At 36.9% G+C, this 19,104-nt stretch overlaps 1 protein-coding gene across 7 annotated transcripts in view; it reads left to right on the top strand.

Annotated features, from left to right (window-relative positions):
* Positions 1 to 19,104, top strand: part of MECOM (MDS1 and EVI1 complex locus) — a 545,991-nt gene that overhangs the window by 261,675 nt on the left and 265,212 nt on the right. For all 7 annotated transcript variants that reach the window (XM_045788608.2, XM_045788603.2, XM_045788606.2 and 4 more), the window contains exon 2: positions 6,465 to 6,802. In XM_045788608.2, coding sequence (XP_045644564.1) covers positions 6,465 to 6,802 — 338 coding nt within the window. The remainder of the gene's footprint in view (positions 1 to 6,464; positions 6,803 to 19,104) is intronic.

Below are 19,104 nucleotides of genomic sequence, written 5' to 3'. Positions count from 1 at the left end.
AGGTCATGGCTGCCTCCTTTGTTCTGTTTGTGCATCTGGCGTTACTTGGGCTCCACCCTTTTCCCCAAGCCCAGCACGCGTTGATTGGTTGTGTTGCTGGTGCTGAAGAGCGGGCTCCAGAGGTCCTCTGCTTTCTCACAAACATGCTGCTGGAACCGTTCTGGAATTGTCCTAGCAAGGGAAGAAGAGCACGTCCGGTTTGAATTTTGGAAGGAAATTGATGTCTTCCCCCTCCCTGCCCTGCCCCACCATTAGCAGGCACGGACTCAGGGACTTGCATTCCTGTGCTCACGTCCTACCAGGAGGTCCCTGATGGGCCTTTGAGGTTTGGCGGTGCCTCCTCTCCTCCTAGCGCTGGGCACGCATCCTCAGCTCTCAGCCACGTGTAATCCTTCCTGTCTGCTTGCAAGTTGGGCCCAAAGTACTGGCGCTCGGGCCCACCCTCTTCTTTAGTAGCAATTAACCTTTACTACAGAGTTTCCTTTGAAGTTTGCTCATGTTTTTATTACAAAACTGCAATGAGGAACATAATGGGGGGAAATGTCTAAATTTCTAAGTTACCTAATCTGTTCAATTCCCTAGCTGGTCTCCTCCTGGCAGCTGTTTCATGTAGTTATGATCTCAACCAGTCGGCCTGAGATCTCAAACCATGTTTCTGTCTCAGCCTATTTTAAAGATTAGTGAGCTATTACACACACGCACACACACTGCATGTGCACGTGGATGTGTGTATTATATGCATATGTGTGTATGGCTGAGTAGAAAGAGCTGATTTCTTGCTTAATGCTTACAGAAATCAGTCTTACTTTATAGTCAGACTAAGTGTCTATATGCTTTTAATATGAAAATTAAACTCTAGTTAGTTGCTAAATGTTTTCTCTCAATGAACGAACATGGAAGAATAGAGAGGAAATGATTTATGCTGGTATTACTAATGATAATGCTGAGTGATAAGTATTATGACGGGTACTGAATGCTATTAATGGTGAAGCTCGGGATTTTGAATGGCATCTGCCCAGAAGATTTGCAGTTAAACTAGGCAGAGAGGCCAAGTGAAACAAATGGTGAGTTATATAAAACCCACAAAAAGAAAAGGCATTTTAGGCCAGCCTTGCAAATAAGAACCAAAGAATTACGAGTGAAATGGCATTTTTTTTTCTAGCTTGCCGTTCACAGGAGCTCAAATAAATGAAATCATTTTTCTCTGCTTTTCACTCAGCAGTAAATCATTGGTAATCCAAGGTTAGTAGAAAAGCAACTATGGAACTCAAAGAAAATAAAAGAGAATCTCTCTTTCTTCCTTAGGATGGGTAAGGACTTTCTAAGAAAAATGTAAAAAGCACAAAGGAAAAAAAAGACTTCCTTCCATAAAAGTTAAAATTTTTATACAACATAAGCCCATTAAAAAACCAAATGATAAGTGATTTACTAGGGAAAGCAGCACAAACTATATCAAAGGGATTTTTTTATTATTAATAAGGCAGACCCATAAAAGCTCAATTAAAAATGGATAAAAACAATGAACAATTTGCAAAAGAAGAAATATGAATGACAAAAATATTTAGTCTCAGTAGTGAACTGAGATGTGAATTAAAACGATACACATATAATCTTTTCCATTGTATTAATACATTTTAAAAACAAGATATAAATAATAGGTACTAGGATAGTTGATAGGAATATAAATTGGAATACACCCCTGAAAAGTAATCTGTCAGTAATCACTGTTTTCTTACAGGAATCTAATCTTATGGAATTAAAATGGACAAATATACATATTTATATGAAATGGTGTTTATCTTCATGGTATTTATGCAACAGAAAGTTAGAAGCAACTTAAATAATTACCATGGAAATAGTTCATTTTTTTGTGAGTCCATATAATGGAATATTATGCTGCAGTTACATGTATTTTTAGGAAATATTTTTAAAAACGTAAGTGTTTGTAATAAAATATAAGTGAAAAAGCAGAAAACAGACTATTTTCACAGTATGGCCACAGTCTGGAAACAAACATATCTTAAAAAAACAAAAAGCTAATTGCCTGAAAGTTACAGAATGGTTGGGTTTGGATACCTGCATTCCAGTCTCAGGTGACTTGGGATATACTGTTTAGCATCCTGGAGTATCAGATTCCAGATTTGGAAAATAGAAGATTATTATCACCATGGCTTTCTTACAGGATTGTGAGTGTTGTAGTGAGAACATATATATAGATATGTTTTTGGAGGTTATCATTATTATTGTTATTATTTCTGCAGTTTTCTCTTTGCAGATTCTGACATGCTTTCAGAATGAAACTCTCTCAACTGAAAACCTATGTTAGTTATTCAAAGAGTCATAGAAATAAATATATTCCAATCCAAGAGTGTGATCTGGCTTGGTCTTTGGGGATATTAGAACACTTAAAACTTGAATCGAAGAGGCTGATTTCCAAGAGCATTGCCCAAGTCGTTTGTCTCATATCCAACAATAAGCTTGTCTTTCTGTCCTCCCACTCAGTTAATGATACATCTAGAGGATGCATGAAGCAAATTCCGGTAGCAGGCAGCTCAGCTCCAAGAAGTTACCAGGGTTATTTATCTTTATGGGACCACTGATGCATATAGCGGTTCTTACCTGATACTTACCTATTGTAAATGTGCCCAATTCCCACCCCCACCAACAGATTTAATGGAGACAGGATGATTGAGGTAGTTTGTTATTTAGATGAAATGTTTTAGCAGCTTTTTGGATAGTTCTTGAGTAATGTACATGGAGGCATTAGTTTACTTTGGTTTATGCAAATATTCGATGTGGTGTGATAAGCTGCATTTGCTGTTGCAAATTTCGTAATGCTAGATTACATTGAAATATTGTTGCATGTTTCGATATGTAAAACTCAGCAGTTCTCTATTTCTATTTTTTTGTCACCACAGCTCTTTTTAGATTTAATTCAGATGGTACTAGATTAACAGAGGCTTGAAAACAAATTGCCTGGGTTTGCATATACATTTAATGCCTGCCTGTGGATGAATAGGACCGTGAGTCTTTCTCCTGGATTTGCGTGACCTATATAAGTTGTTCTTTAGGTTTAATTGGAATTTTTTGCCATTGTAAGCAGAATTGCATTCAGGCTTTAAATTCAAATTCTTCTGTGCAGCAGCCTGGGCACACATGTGTACTTTGTCTCCACAAGAATTGAAATCCAAATGTACTCGTTTAGATTATGCATTGGGAGAGTTTGTGGGTAACTCAAAGGTTATGAGGTCAGCTATGCCAGTGGGGGGGCCCAGATGGGTTTGTCTCTATCCTTTTTTAAGATTTGAGATCACTTTGATGGAACTGACAGTATGAGTGATTTAACCCTTTGAGGAAATAGGGGAAATTTTATTGACTTTTAATGGATAATTACTGGAGGAAATAGTTCTATTCATTTGGATGCCTTTTGGTTTCCTGCTGCTTGAGTGGACAGGTCTATAGATTATACAATACTTCCAATGTATAGCATTTCTTGAGAAAAACAAAGTCTTCACAATGTGTGATAAATCCCTTTAAGAATCTGTAAAGTAACTCTGCATTTGCAGTAGTTAAATGTTACAATTCTAGAGAGATGGTTTTTTATATATTTTTAGCTGTATCAAGAGTGCTAGTGAACTTTTGGCTCTTAGGTTGAAGTGCAAAATCTCCCTGAAGGATAGATTCAGATAGACTTGATCAAGGGCTTTTGCACCCTGAAGTGTATTTCTCTGATGATATTTCTTTGGGGCATTACTAGAATTGTTTCTTTTGATGTTGGGTTTTGAGAAAAGTTTATGATCTGTAGTGTTCTCTTTCTGTGGGTTTAAAGGTGCTTTTAGGATCAAAATAGTTTCCTGCATTTGGTGGAAACATACTGATTTGGTTTAATAGTTTGATAAAATTGTATGTTAGGTTAATTGTCTATTTAGTAAGTATTAGCACCTTTATCCAGATCACTTGGAGAATTTCTTAAGGGCTGTGAGTTCTGAGTCTTTTTTTTGTGGGCCAATTTCCTAGTTGGAATAACAGATTCATTCATATTAAACTAAATAGCAATGCATGGCATTATTTGATCTTCAGATTTGGGGGTGGATTTTGTATGAACTCAAGGAAGGGGGATACCTGTGTTGAATGGTGAGGCGACAAGCTGAAACTTGACCTGAGAGGATGACTACAAGTTGGATGGGCAGAGGAGTGGAGATAGAGTCACCCAGCAAAACTGCAGAGGAAAAGCTCACTGAGCTCAGAAGACAAGGATAAGCTTATTCTGGCCTACAGTTTCCTACTGAGGAGTGTTGAGAATCAGAGAGAATGGGAGAATGGTTTTAAAATAAGAGCAATTTTATTCCAAGCCTAAGAACTCTGGATTTTACCTGTGAACACTGGGAATTATTGGAGGCTATTGCATAGGAAAATGGGTGTGCCAGGACGATAAATTTAGCAGCATTGTACAGGCTGAGTGTTGAGGGATACTGGAGGTTGGAGGCTGGAGGTCTGGGGACATATTTAGAGGACTGTTAGAAAATTCAGGAATGAAAATGTGGATTAAATGAATGAGATGAGGGTAAAAATCTTGCAAGAAGAATGGACAGCATTTAATGACTGAACAGATTGGAGGATGAAGGAGAGAAAATGTCCATGTTATTTTAGAACCTTGAACATGGATAATTAGGGGAAAAATAGTATTCTTAATAGACATGGTGAAGCAGGAAGGAGACTCAATTTGAGGGCAGATGATAATGTACAAGATTTTGGATATAATGAACTTGAATGATAATGAGCTTGTATGTTGAGGTCAAATGTCTCATAGGAATAAGTTTAGGTTCTGGAGTTTGGTTCTATGCTTGGTTTATATGGCATTGTCTTATCATTTGACTCAGAAACCAAGCACTTAATTAGAAAGATATTTTTGTATGTGCTATCACTTTGTACTTCACAAAACTTTAAGAGGAGTCAGTACTTGATCAATAGTTGTTAATGAATGTCATAGTTAATAAAATTCCATAGTGAGTCAGAGAAGGAATTGGGGCTAGAACTCAGGTTTTCTACCCTCTAGCCCAATAAATTACCTTGGAAGATTTTAATAATTCATAGAACTGCAGGGTTGGTAGCATTTTAAATGTCATCTAGTCTAGTCATCATCCTGAAGCTGGAATTCCTCCATATTATTCCTAATTTATGGTTATCTAGGCTATATTATAAGTCCTGTAGTGGGAACTTAAGGCCACTCATTTTACTTTTGGATGTTGCTGATTGACATTTGTCTCCTTACAATTTTAACTCATTTTTCTTAGTTCTCTCCTTGAAGGACTACGAATCAAACAAATCAGGTATGACTCTCAGTCCATAATTGCTGTGGACAAGAAATGTGTGTTTATTTGCATTAAGATAACTGAAATCCCCTTCAACTGGTGAACTGGTGGGAAATTTAAGCTCAGTCACTATTCTTTAACCTCCAGCAAATTGCATAAAGACCTTAAGGTCTGAAATGGTACACTCGTTTACTTCAGGTGTGGGTGCTGTGCTGCTTTGTGGAGTCCTGAGAATCCCACTGTGGAGTGTTCAGACTCCTTGTTACTCTACCTTGATTTCCCCTCTGGAAAACTCACCTGATTTCTTTAATGATTTTTTGTTTTCCAGAGGAATCACTAGCTTCACGTGGCTTTAATTCTCTGCTCTGGGGGCACCTGGGTGGCTCAGTCGTTAAGCTTCTGCCTTCGGCTCAGGGTGTGATCCCAGGGTCCTGGGATCGAGCCCTGCATCGGGCTCCCTGCTCCACTGGGAGCCTGCTTCTTCCTCTCCCACTCCCACTGCTTGTGTTCCCTCTCTCACTGGCTGTCTCTCTCTCTGTCGAATAAATAAATAAAATCTTAAAAAAAAAATAATTCTCTGCTCTGCGTAAGTTGTTGAGGCAAGGAATACCAATGGCTTGGTGATGTGTTTGAAATAGGAAAAATAAAGAACAGACACAAAGTAATACTCCAATAAATAGTCCTGCCACACAAATTTAAGCCTTGTTGTCCATGGCAGCCCTTGGAATCTTTGACAGTCTCCTACAATTTAGTCCAAAATACATTGCATGATACAACTTTCCAACGCATTGTATAATGCTGTCACCTTCCGATTTAGGATGGTTTGTGGGGTTGTAGGTACACATATGTTTACTTCTTGTCTCTAATTTATTCAGAACAATAATTAAATTGCTGGTTGTTTCCCAGCTAAATAATAGATTGAGCTGGCCCATGAGAGTATTGACAGTTGAAGATTAGTGCATTCGACATATGGATTCACCACAGATAAACCAAATTCTCCATCTGTGAATCACAGAGATTTTAATGCAGGCATATTTTAACAATGGCCTTCCCTATTTTGTTTTCAAAGAACAACGTTATAAGGTGGCTACTGAGCTGTGGGATTTTTATTCTGTATTAGTTGGAATTCACAAAGTTATTATTTGTTCACAGGTAATGAGTGTGTATATGGCAGCTACCCTGAAATTCCTTTGGAAGAAATGCCAGATGCAGATGGAGTAGCCAGCACTCCCTCCCTCAATATTCAAGAGCCATGCTCTCCAGCCACATCCAGCGAAGCTTTCACTCCAAAGGAGGGCTCTCCATACAAAGCCCCCATCTACATCCCTGATGATATCCCCATTCCTGCTGAGTTTGAACTTCGAGAGTCAAGTATGCCTGGAGCAGGACTAGGAATATGGACCAAAAGGAAGATTGAAGCTGGTGAAAAGTTTGGGCCGTATGTGGGAGAGCAGAGGTCAAACCTGAAAGACCCCAGCTATGGATGGGAGGTAAGAATACATTTTGAGTTTACACATTTAAATATATTCAGATATGTGAAGAAAAGATCAATTTTTGAAGTGCCCATAAAATAAGCAAATTCCAAATGTTGCAAAATGTCTTTAAATAGAACTTTAAGAATGAACTTCCCTTATAATCTCACTTCTTGATAGAAAAAAAAATGTTGCATCAAAGTATAGATAGAAAGGAACTCAATTAATGAATGGTAAAGAGTAGTATTAACTTACAAGCATACCAAAGGAAACAAATACAGTTTTTATAATTAACATTTAGAAGCATCGTATATGGCCATCCATATAGTATGTGGCATAAGCAAAAATGTCATCATATGACAAGCTTATTGTATTTTATCTTTTCTTTGGGGGCAAGGCTTGGAAGATTGGAGGAAATATTTATTTTCTCCATTTTTGTGGCTGAGTTAATTTGGTTTTATCTTGTTCTACCTGGTCATTTTGCTCTGCGTTCTAATATATTTTGCCACTCTTGTGATAATCCTGCTTTGATTCTACATGCTTCTAGAATATGAGCACTGTACTGAATTCTGTGATGATTCTTTTTATTCAGATTGACTTAATGAATAATTCATGCATAAAAATGATGGCAAAAAACAATATGAAAATCAGTTCCTGGTTTTAGCCATGCTTTTCACAGAATCCATCTTGATAGTATCTAGGAAGGAGAAGTTTCAGTCGGATTACAAAATCAAAGTAAATTTTTTTTCAGTAAGAACAGGTGACTATGTGATGCTGAACTTACAATTTTTGTATAGATTCTGTAGCTGTATCTACTTCTCATTTATTTTTATAACTTGAAAACTTTTGTGGTTAAATCATAACATTATAATTTCTGGAAAACCTGGCCTATATCTACAAAATGTATATTTCCATATTAGCAAGAAAGTGTTTTTTGGAGATGTGATTGACCCTTGGTTTCCTGGTATTTCAGTTAGACACAAATTAGATAAACTAGATTTATTTGGTATGTTCTCTTAATATTTATGATCATTAATAGAATAGAATATATGGTCATCATTTTAAAAAGAAATAAATACACAGTGCCTTCAGGACTTAATTTCAAATTTTTGTCCCTTTGTTTTATATGTATCCTCTTGTGAAATCTGTGCAAAATGCCTCAATCAAAACAATTCCTGTCCAAATTCTAAAATGCCAAAAGTTAAGATCTGGATTTGACATGATGACAAGTGAGAAATCTTTCCTTAGTTTTGTTCTTAGCCACGGCTCAGGTAAAGTTGTGGTTTGGCTACACTGCTTTTAGACATATATTGATAAGAGATTTTTAAAAAATCACTGTAGCATTAACTGATATGTGAGTTGAATAAGTTTTAAACTAAATGCGTAGAACTTTACGTCATTTTTGTTCTCCTTAAAATAAAGGCTATAAACATTCTAATAATAAGTAACTCATTAAACTTTTATTACAAAATCTCCAGAGTTAAACAACAAGTTCAGTACTGCTCGAGATTATCCAGAAGGCTTGGAATAAACCAAGGCTTATTAACAAAATAATTCTGCAGTTACAGGGTTGATAAATGCAGGACTATGTCTCCTTAAACAGGATACCTATGGATTGGGGGATGTACCTGGAGAAAATTCGACATTTAGAGGAAATTTAAAAATAATTATTTTTCTCCTTGAGAGTAGAATGTCTTCAGTATATACACAGGAAAATACTTACCTTGAGAAATTTAAAATGATTCTTTTCATTATGTCAAAACTGAGTTCTTGTATTGTTTGGAATTCAAGATACCTCTATAAATAGTTCATGACTCTGGCTAAAGATCACCCATTTCCTCTCTCTCCTTCAAGAATTCAGTTGATGGTCAATTCAGAAATTTTCTCCACCATTTTAATGGTTGTCCTCACTTTTGAGAGTGTGGAGTATCTGCTCTAGATGTATTATGGACAAAACCAGAGAAAGGGCTTTTTTTGATGATTTTGGCAATCTTGTTATCCATGGAAGAGCACTTGAGCTCTTGACTCTAGGTTGTTTTCCGCCCCCGCCCCCCCCCCCCAATCTTACCCTAGTTAATACAAAATCTGGTCATGATCAACAAAGGCACTTTCACAAAGGCAGCTCGCCCTACTCCTGCATGCTCATTTTTAATCACTTTCCTGTCATATTTGCCGTCAACTATAGCTGATTTCTATCCTGTTTGGTTAGACAGATAATTGTGGTCAACTAGCATAAACTTGCTTTTTGATACTCCTTCATTTTGAAAAATGATGAATTTAAGGAGAAAAAAACCCCTTAGGCCAAGGAAAATATACATGAGCAGAGGAAGTCCATATTCAGCAAACAATTATTGAGTGCGTACTATACATCAGATTCTGTCCTGCTTTTCCTACAGGAACCCAGTCTATCATAACTGAACAAATCATTGCTATCTCCAGTACCATCCTTGCTCTTTTCTACTAACAAATCTCCCCTCCTTGAGCATTTCCTATGCAATAAGTTGTATTACCATCTGTCCAGTTGCTGAAGCCAAAAAATGGCTTATCTTTGACTCTACTGTCTTCCAAACCAACCAGATATGATTCATGTTCCCATGTTCTATCAGGTCTCCATTCTTTGCACACACTGGTCTTCCTACCTGGGAACCTCCTTTTCCTACCCATCCTTAGCAAGTGTCTATTCATTCTTCAGAATCTTCCCTTTCATGATATTCTCCTTGACCTTTCTAGTCACAATTTAGCATTGCTTACATTTTGCCCCACCATAGCACCAAGTAAATCCATATACTAAAGAATTTAAAGCACTGTATAACATCCAAATTATCTGCCTAGCTTTCCTAATAGAGCAAAATACCCATAGCTGTATTCTCTGAGTGCAGTGTCCTGATCGTGTTTTATCTGTGGTGCCTGTGGTGGTATCTCATGCTTAGTGCATTACCTGAAATAACCAGACTGGAGTAGTCACCTCAGGCTGCTAACAAAGTACTACTGACTGACTGATTGGGTGACTTAAATGACAGAAATTTATTTTCTCACAATTATGGAGGCTGGAAGTCCAAGATCTAGGATAGCTAATTTGGCTTCTGGTGGGGACTCTCTTCCTGGCTTGCAGATGGCTGCCTTCTTGCTCTTTCTTCACATGGCCATTCCTAGATACATGTGTGCATGTGCACACTTGCATGTGTGCGAACACACACACACACACACACACACACACACACACGCAATGTAGGGGGAGGAGGAGAGTGCTTTGGTATACTTCTTATAAGGACACTGATCCTGTTGGATCAGGGCCTCACCTTTATGACCTCAGTTAACCTTAATTATCACCTACCAGCCATAGACATCTGCAAATATAATCACATTGGGAGTTAGGGCTTCACCATAATGGATTTGGGGAGGACTCAAGCATTCAGCCCATAACAGAGATTTTTAATAAATAATTATTTGGTAAAAGATGAGTGAAAGAATGAAAGAACAAATGAAAAATGATGAATAGATAGAGGATTATGTGACTCATAAGAAGAAATAGGGAGTGGGGCTGAGGGAGTTTCATGGAAAAAGCTAGAATCTGGATTTTAGACATATGGAATCAAGTCTTAACTCTGCCAGTATTGTGAAATTCTAGGGAAACTATTCAAAATTAATTGGTTCTTGCATTTTTATTTGACCCATAAGCCAATAAAAACTGCCCTGTACCAGTACTTGTTATATAACTAAAATGAGGTGAAGAGATATGGTAGTCTTTTCAAAGAAAGTTTCTAGAAGAGAAAGCTCAAAGATAATATTGCAATTAGTGCCCAGCTTTTCGAATCCTCTTTAAATAGTTTTTAAAAAGTATAATATATTTCTCCAAAAAAAGCACTTTTGGAAAATCATTTGAGTTTGTATTTTAGAGAAATTGGGTATTTTTAAAAATCTGGTTTACAGATGAAAATACAGAGTTAGGTAAAATAAGCCATTGATATCAGAAACATTATTTGTATGGTTTCTCCCAAACCAGTATTGATTTAAGAAAGAGAAACTTTAAAAACAATGTTAGAGTCTGGCAGTGATTGCCACCTTGCAATGCATATGATTTGTCTCTAACCAAAAGATTTTTGAAGACTGGGGAGCACTTGATTGTCTCCTGGACCTAAAAGTAATTACGGACAGGACAATTTCTCTTAGGTTAAGAATTTTAGAGTTACTGATTGATTGAATAATAATAACAAAAAATTCTGTTGATTCAGGACAAAGGTTTTCTCTTATGTTTTCTTCTAAAGATGACCATTGTGTGATAACATGGAAATTGCATGGAGAACAGAGGGGAGCAGGATTCTGGAGTGAGACTTCCCAGACTTAAGTCTTCTTCAAGGTTCTGTGTGCTAGTTGAGAGATTTGGGAAAAGCTAGAGAAAAAGTTGAGAGATTGGGAAAAGTAATTGGTGCTCCTCAGTTTATATATATGGGACATGGTGATAATAATTGTACCTATCCAGTCAGGGTTGTAGTGACAATAAAATGTGACACTGTGTATGAAAAGCCTATCAAAGAGTCTACCTCTGGTAGAAGAGCTTAATAAAGGTGAACAGCAACAACAAAATCTTGGCTGAAATACAGATCTAGCACAGGGTCATTAGATAGGGCAAAGGCCAACTATATTTTATTTATTAATTTTTATAAATTTTTGCCTTCACTCTAACTTCTTGTTTCCTGGAAGTTCAGTTATCTCTGAGATGGTCTAATTATGTGACTCTGGGTTTATCTGAAAAGGAAGCACTGGTTGTTTTCTAATTAACAATTAAAACAAGGGTTTGGGAGAGAGTAATAAATTTCTTTTTAGACCAAACAATAATTTGGGTGGCAAATTTTTTAATGGCCCAGGATAGGTCATTGGAAAAACAATGTGAAATTTTGTTTCCTTGTAATATTGTCATTTAGCACATTTTCTCTGATTATCTTTGTTATCGTTGGTCATCATCAAAATCTGAAAATGTAAGTCAGCTGATGATGCATCTATTAGGTGCTAACCCCTCTATTGTCTCCCGCTCACCCATAATTGATCCAGATTACTTGGATCAGTTAAATTACCAGGTATGAGCTCAACTTAACTTTTTCTCCTTTCAAGCATACACATACTCAGATGTAGAAAAATGATGATATGAGTGGTCAGTAAATTTCTCTTATGTTTTGTTAAATAGATGGGAAGGAATAGTGGAAAGAGATTTTACTGGCATCAGAAACTCATTAAATAATTTTGATGCAGTGCTTTGACAATACATTATGTTCCAGTAATGTAATCCTGAAATGTGATATTACAATGAACATGTGCCTCCCTATATCATTTAAGAAGGAATAGTTCTCACATTTGTAAGTTTGTTTTTGAGTTCTGCAGTTATGCCTTGTGTATTGGAACATGCAGTCTATATGTTAACTGAAATATGAATATCCATTAAAACAACAACAACATCAGACTTTCAAGATACCTAACAACTGACTTCAGAGTTTGGTATGTTTGGTAATAATGTATGTTTGGTAATAAAGAAAAATGGGGTAGTTTGAGATGTCCTAACATCTCATAGGCAACAAATATCTCTGAATGGCAATATTTCTCCCTTATTTCCCTCTAGGTTTGCTTGCGTCAAAAATGAATTTTACAGTGATTCGAAAAATGAAATCAATTGTTTGGCATTGATTTTAGAGAAAAAGTTTATTCATTAATAAGAAAGCAAGTACACTTGACAAGTTATATATTCTTAAAGCCAGATAACTAAGTAAAGACCTTTGTCTTAATAATTTTGAAATGAATTGATTCCAGTAGAGGGGAAAGTGTATCAATTATCTGAAAGGGTATCTTTAATGGATAGTTAAGAAAGAGAAATATTATCTAACATAATAAATATAATAAATGTATATTACCATAAAACCTTCTATTATAAAGTATTAATTAACCTTTTACAATGTTATTTAAGGATAACAAATATAGTTTGGATATTCAGTTTTACTTTGTGAAGAATTAATAACAGAAAATATCAAGATAGGGGTGCCTGGGTGGCTCATTCGGTTAAGCGTCTGCCTTCGTCTCAGGTCATGATCCCAGCATCCTGGGATGGAGTCCCGCATCGGGCTCCTTGCTCAGTGGGGAGCCTGCTTCTCCCTCTGCCTGCTGCTTCCCCTGCTTGTGCGCGCCCTCTGTGTGTGTGTGTGTGTGTGTGTGTGTGTGTGTGTGTGTGTGTGACAAATAAATAAAATCTTTAAAAAAAAAAGAAAATACCAAGATAAAAAGTTAGATTTACTAATAGGATCCTGAACATGATTGTCATTGGGGCCCAAGAAGATGTTATAGATTCTCTTGGAATATAATGAAATTAAGAAAAGAAAATCAATCTATTTGATTCATTTTGTGCTTCCAGCATACGTATATAGTAGGAATTAAATCTCTGGTTGTTGAAAGAAAATAGAAATGTACTCTCCTAAAGCACCAGGAACTACCTATAGTTTTGCCCTGGGCTCAAGAGGATTCCATCCTGTTTGTGAAGAGGTTAGAAATCCCCTTACCCCACCTCCTGCCTGCTCCCAGTATGCCCTGTCAACACCAGGGGCTTGCTCTTCTTATGCTTTTGTCCATGAAAGGTATTGATGAAGTTCAGCATGTCTACTCATCTTATTGCTGTTTTGACAACTTTTAGTACTTCCAAAGTATAGTCAATGATGAGGGCAAGTCTGATATCAAAATTTTTTAAAGGTTCCCCAAGTATCTGTGCACCTGTTGTGATGAGCAGTGGGTGACAAAAGAAATTGTTGAATTACCATATTGTACTCCGGAAACTAATATAATATTGTAAAAAAAGAATAAAAATAATATATAATTATACACCAGACAAAAAGCAAATAACTATATTAAAATTATTCATGAAACAAAAAAATAAAAAGTTAACAAAAGGGTGTGCCATATTCTTCAAAATTTTCAATGTCATAAAAGGCAAAGAAAGGCTGTGAAAATGTTCCAAATTGAAGGAGAAGAAAGAAATGGAACAACTAAATGTAAATCTAATCTTAGGTACGGTTCTGTCAATTGGCAAAAATGGACTTCGGATAGACAGGCTAAATAAAAGTTTGCCAATGTAGAAAAAAACACAAACCAGTGTGTTGAACACTTAAAACTTACAAAATATTATGTCAATTATATCTCAATAAAAATTAAAAATAATAATATTGAAAAAAGAAATACACACTTTTCAAAAATCATGAATGTATTTCATATTGATACTGAGGAAAAACTGCATGACCACCTCAATAGATAAAATCCTAATATATTTTCATCACAAAACCTCTGAGCAAACAAAATAAAGGGTACCGCTTTGAATTGGTAGACATATATAAACAGGCTATAGCTGACATTACAATAATGAAATAATGTTGGACATTTTCCCTCAATGACATGTAAAATCCAGGGTGTCCCTATCAGTACTCTGTTCAAAATTGTCCAAGTCAGTGCAATATGGAAAGAAGAAAGGAAAGAAAAGAACAAAAATTTGAAAGGATAAAGTAAAAATGTCTGTATTCACAAATGATATGATTGTTTAGAAATTTATAAATACTAGGTGAATTTTAAAAAGTAAGCCTGATAAAAGGTCAGTATACAAAACTGAATCCCTACACACTTGAAAAAACAATTTTCTGTAAATTTAAAATACCATTTATGTCAAACAATCAAAATGTTTAACCAGAAAAGTCAAATATGTAAAAATTAATATAGTAAATATTATTAAGATACCTACACTGAAAAATTCAAAACATAGCAGAAAATTTAAAGACAACTTATATAGGTAGAGAAATCTTGCTCATTGATTAGACAAGTCTATGCTGTTAACGGTTCTTCCCAAAGTTACATATTGACTCAGCACAATTCTATCAAATCCTAGTAGGTTTTATTGTGGAAATTTACAAGTTGATTGTAAACTTTATGTGGAAAAGTAAAAGACCTAGAATAGGAAAAAAAAATTTCCCCAAGTATCAAGAGTTTTTTTGTTTTACCCTGCCTGCCTTGGCGATCAACTAGAATTTGCATGTGAGTCACTTATTTTGCAAAAGAATATTGGGTGATTTTCTTCCAATTAAGAAGTGTATCTCACAGGGGCGCCTGGGTGGCACAGCGGTTAAGCGGCTGCCTTCGGCTCAGGGCGTGATCCCGGCATTGTGGGATGGAGCCCCACATCAGGCTCCTCTGCTATGAGCCTGCTTCTTCCTCTCCCACTCCCCCTGCTTGTGTTCTCTCTCTCGCTGGCTGTCTCTATCTCTGTCAAATAAATAAATAAAATCTTTAAAAAAAAAGTGTATCTCACAAAATATATCAAAGTGAGTTTCTTTCTTATTGATTCACGCCCATACTTGCGTATGAGTCGCTTAATCAATAGCAGACAACTTCTTCCTGTTTGTGATTTTTTGGCTTGACAGTCCTCCTAATTATCATGTAGAACATACTCTTAAAAAGCACACAATATTTGACCTGTCTTCAGGTTCAGCTACATTTTGAAAGGCCGAAAGGCGGGGCAGTGCAAAAATGATGATAGCTTTTGTGTACTGTCTTTTCCTATAGCTGAAATACAAATTCTTCTAAATTTATTACAGCACAAGAAATTTGGCAGTGCCTTTATTATAAGGGAACTTCTTGTATTGGTACAAGGTGAACAAGCATTACACAGAAATAGCTTACTTCACTGGGAAACTCCATACCATGGTGGGTCCACATGACCAAAGGAGAAAATCTCAGAGTTATCTTCTCAGAGGAACATTCATGGCTAGGAACAAGACCAGCAGGTTCAAGAACAATTGAAAGTTTATTCTATGATTGTCAGTCATGCCACTGTCCCCAGTACTTACTACTTCCAGATCCAGACCCTATCCCACTATTAAGCATGTATCCCATCAGCTTTCAGAACACATTTTTATTCACATCAGTCAAATGCTGCCCTAGACACAGAAAAGAATTTGTACCTCCTAACGTAATCCTAGGAAGTCAGTTGTAGGTTGTCATCTGATACAGAAACAATGTCTCCAGAACCTGCACTATGCAACCTTACACACACACACACACACACACACACACACACACACACATATGCCTTCTTATGTTTTTTTTAAATTGATCATTTTGGAATCTAAATTTTGGATTTGGATTTGGATTCTAAGCATTCTGGATGTTTGGCCCTGATGCTTTCTCCATGTAACCCATATAAAGTTGGGCACCCATATAAAGTTATGTGGCCATATAAAGGCAGTCAGTATAAATTTTTTTTTAAAAAAAGGCCCAGTAACTCCTCCCCACCCCTCCAAAATTTATTAAAAAACAAATAAATCTTTTGCAGAGCCATCAAATGAGGATTTCATTTATAATGTCCTGAAAAACTTAAATCCTTTCTCCTTATGTCTATGTTCTCCCTGTATCTATCATTCACCCTCTTACTCTCAATATCTCACATATCCTGCGGGTGCTGCTCTGAAAGACTGTCCCCTCTCAAACACTCTCCTCATAGCCAGGCCTCTGCCTCTCTGTCTCTCTTTAAATATATGTGTATGTGTGTGTGTGTATGACACACACATATATATGTGATATATATGTATTAAATATATTTATATATTATATATTTTGTAAATTTATACATAAAATAATATGTATTTATTAAGTGTATATTTATATATAATATAAAATATGATATATATGAAGTATATATTTAAAATCATATAGATCAACTTCTCCGATATGGCCTTTTTCATTCTAGTATTTTCCATTCTGGTGTAGTATATTTTCCATTACCTAGTATCTGAATTTGGCTAATAAACAATGAGCCAGCCATCGATCGGGGAAGGAAGGATGGGCAGGGGATGATGATTACAGATTCCTCTGCTCTGAAATTTCCTCTCTTATTCCAGCCACACCTGCACCTAGAGTTTTCCTTTTTCACAGGAAATATGCGTATATTTTCTGTGGCCGCGACTTATATTTTCTGTGACCATTGGCCAGTCAGCTCATGTCACAGATCCATAGGAGATCGTTTGTGCGTTCTACCAACTAGCTGACAGTGGTGTTTTCCTCTGACACTCCAGCTGACCTCCCGGGCTTCCCAGGTGTGCATGGCCTGGCACAGAAACCTCAATTGGTTGGCAGCCACAGGTGTGGATGATTTGTTTTTTCTTTTTTCATTTGTTTAGATTCTTGTGGTAGGAATTCAGCAGGTGTGTAATGCCAGCATAGAATCTCCACCCTGGCACAGAGGCCAGCTGCCCTCAAAAAAACGATGTTCTTGTTGGTCTTGCAGTGCTGCCAGCTTGGATCCCTGTTTTCCTGGAAACCTCACCCAAGGGCAAGACTCTGCCTAACCAATAAGTTAGGATAAGTTCATCTCAGTAGATGAGCATGAAGAGTCTCCTTATGTGAACCTAGTCTACAGGTAGGAGCAGGTTACCTAGTTCTGCCCTCGTGTTTTGTTTTGTTTTGTTTTCTTCTCCCTTCTCCCTTCCTCCTCCTCCTCCTTCTTTTCTTTCTAACTTGAGCTGTTATCGTTGCAATTACAGGGATGTAGGAAATCCTGGACTTGGTTTCTAAAGAGATATAAACCACGTTAGGATGCTGTTGTTGACACATAAATTTCTGCTCATTTGATTGAGTCTAAATAGTAAAAGCACAGATGGAGGTTGGTCCACTGGGCAGGGTCTCTCCATCTTCCTGCTATGTCCTCAGGAAGCCCCTAATCATGGGACCCAGTCATTTCAGTATAGGGCCAGGTAAACTTGGAAATCATCCCTGACCATGTCTAGCTTTAGCAGAGGGGTGCAGGAGGTGAGCTGCGGTAACACCTGGGGAGCCAGGTGGTAAAGCCCAGAGCCATTGCCATTAGTCTGTCAGCAGTGTGGGGCTGGGGCCAGAGAACCTTCTCTGGAGGGCTAACTCCTTAACCTTGCAAAAACACTTGTACTATGGCTTCTCTTGGTTAGGTCATGATATCTAAAGAAATAGATGCGCACACAACCTTAGATTTCTCAGTTTTCCTTTGTCATGGATTTCCCCCGTTTTTCTTTTAGAGTCAGACTTGGAGTTTATTTGATTTTGTTTTTATTTGCATACACATAGTATAAGACAGAGGTTTAGGGGGCGGGGAGGCCTGATTTGCCCTATGGGCCCTATACCTCTCTGAATACAGGCATTGGTCGTCCATTCCCTTCAGATAATACAAATGCACTGCAATGAAATGATGACACACTTCAGAGGAACATTTGTCTTGGAGGGCAGCAGATGGGATGTGTAAATCATACTTGGAGAAAAGGGGTGTCACGTGTGAGTATCAGCTAGCCAGTAGACTAGTCTTTCATTCTGCATCTTAACCTCCTACAGTGCAGCTATTTATGTTAATATACATCTGATCTAACAGCACTAGCTGAAGAGGAGTAAACAGTAAATATCAAATGGAGCATTACGATCAATTTCACAGCTGCTGTGTTTGTGTAGTGGCAGTCATATATTCGTCTTTAGCTATATTATTTTAATCATGGCATCTCTCAAGAATCTAGTTTTTCTGTAGTAACACGTGGGATAAAACCTTTACATGGAAGCTCCACAATTGAGGGTGGTTGATGATATGTCCAGCATTTGATTAGGACTTACTTTATATCCAAGTCACTGCCTCCCATTAAGAGATGAGGAGGGATTAAAAATAGCTCTGTTGTCCAATGGATGATACTAAAAAAAAAAAAAAAAGAATTATCATTGTGTTTAATAAGAGAACTGACAAGCAATCATAATTCTTTCCATTAAGTAAATATGTTAGAAGAATTTATTATGAAATGACACATTATGCGAGCCAGGAATCAAAGATGACATCCTTGCATTAAATACGGTAGATGCCATTAAGGAAAACAGTCAATATGTCACCAAGCCATGGCCTGTAAAAATTAAATTGATTTGGTAAATGTAAGTAAGATAGATCTGTTTGCTTTCATCATCAATTTTGAGTGGGTGAACAGGTGATGTCACCAACCTGGGAGCGATAAAGATGCAGGACCATCTGGAAAGGCAGGTGATGAATGGGCAACTGCTTTTGGATAGTGACAGTGCTGTGGTACTTTGTCACTTGGGATGCAGTACTTAATAACTTTTCAATACCATCATAATAAATTTCACTGCCTTATTAATATAGAAATGGTGAGTTATTACCATGATGGCGAGTGTAAATAACTGGAGATGCAGCCGTCAAAAGCTGATTGTTTGGGCATGTTTCTTTAAGCAACACAGTTGACTCGTGATAATCAACCTATGTCTATACCCGTAGAGTTTATTGCACT

This window comes from Ursus americanus, chromosome 4, assembly GCF_024610735.1.
Source record: "Ursus americanus isolate L20-20 chromosome 4, mUrsAme1.1.p, whole genome shotgun sequence".
NCBI lineage: Eukaryota > Metazoa > Chordata > Mammalia > Carnivora > Ursidae > Ursus > Ursus americanus.
Note: the sequence above shows the minus strand (reverse complement) of the source record. Positions and strands in the feature narration are given on the sequence as shown.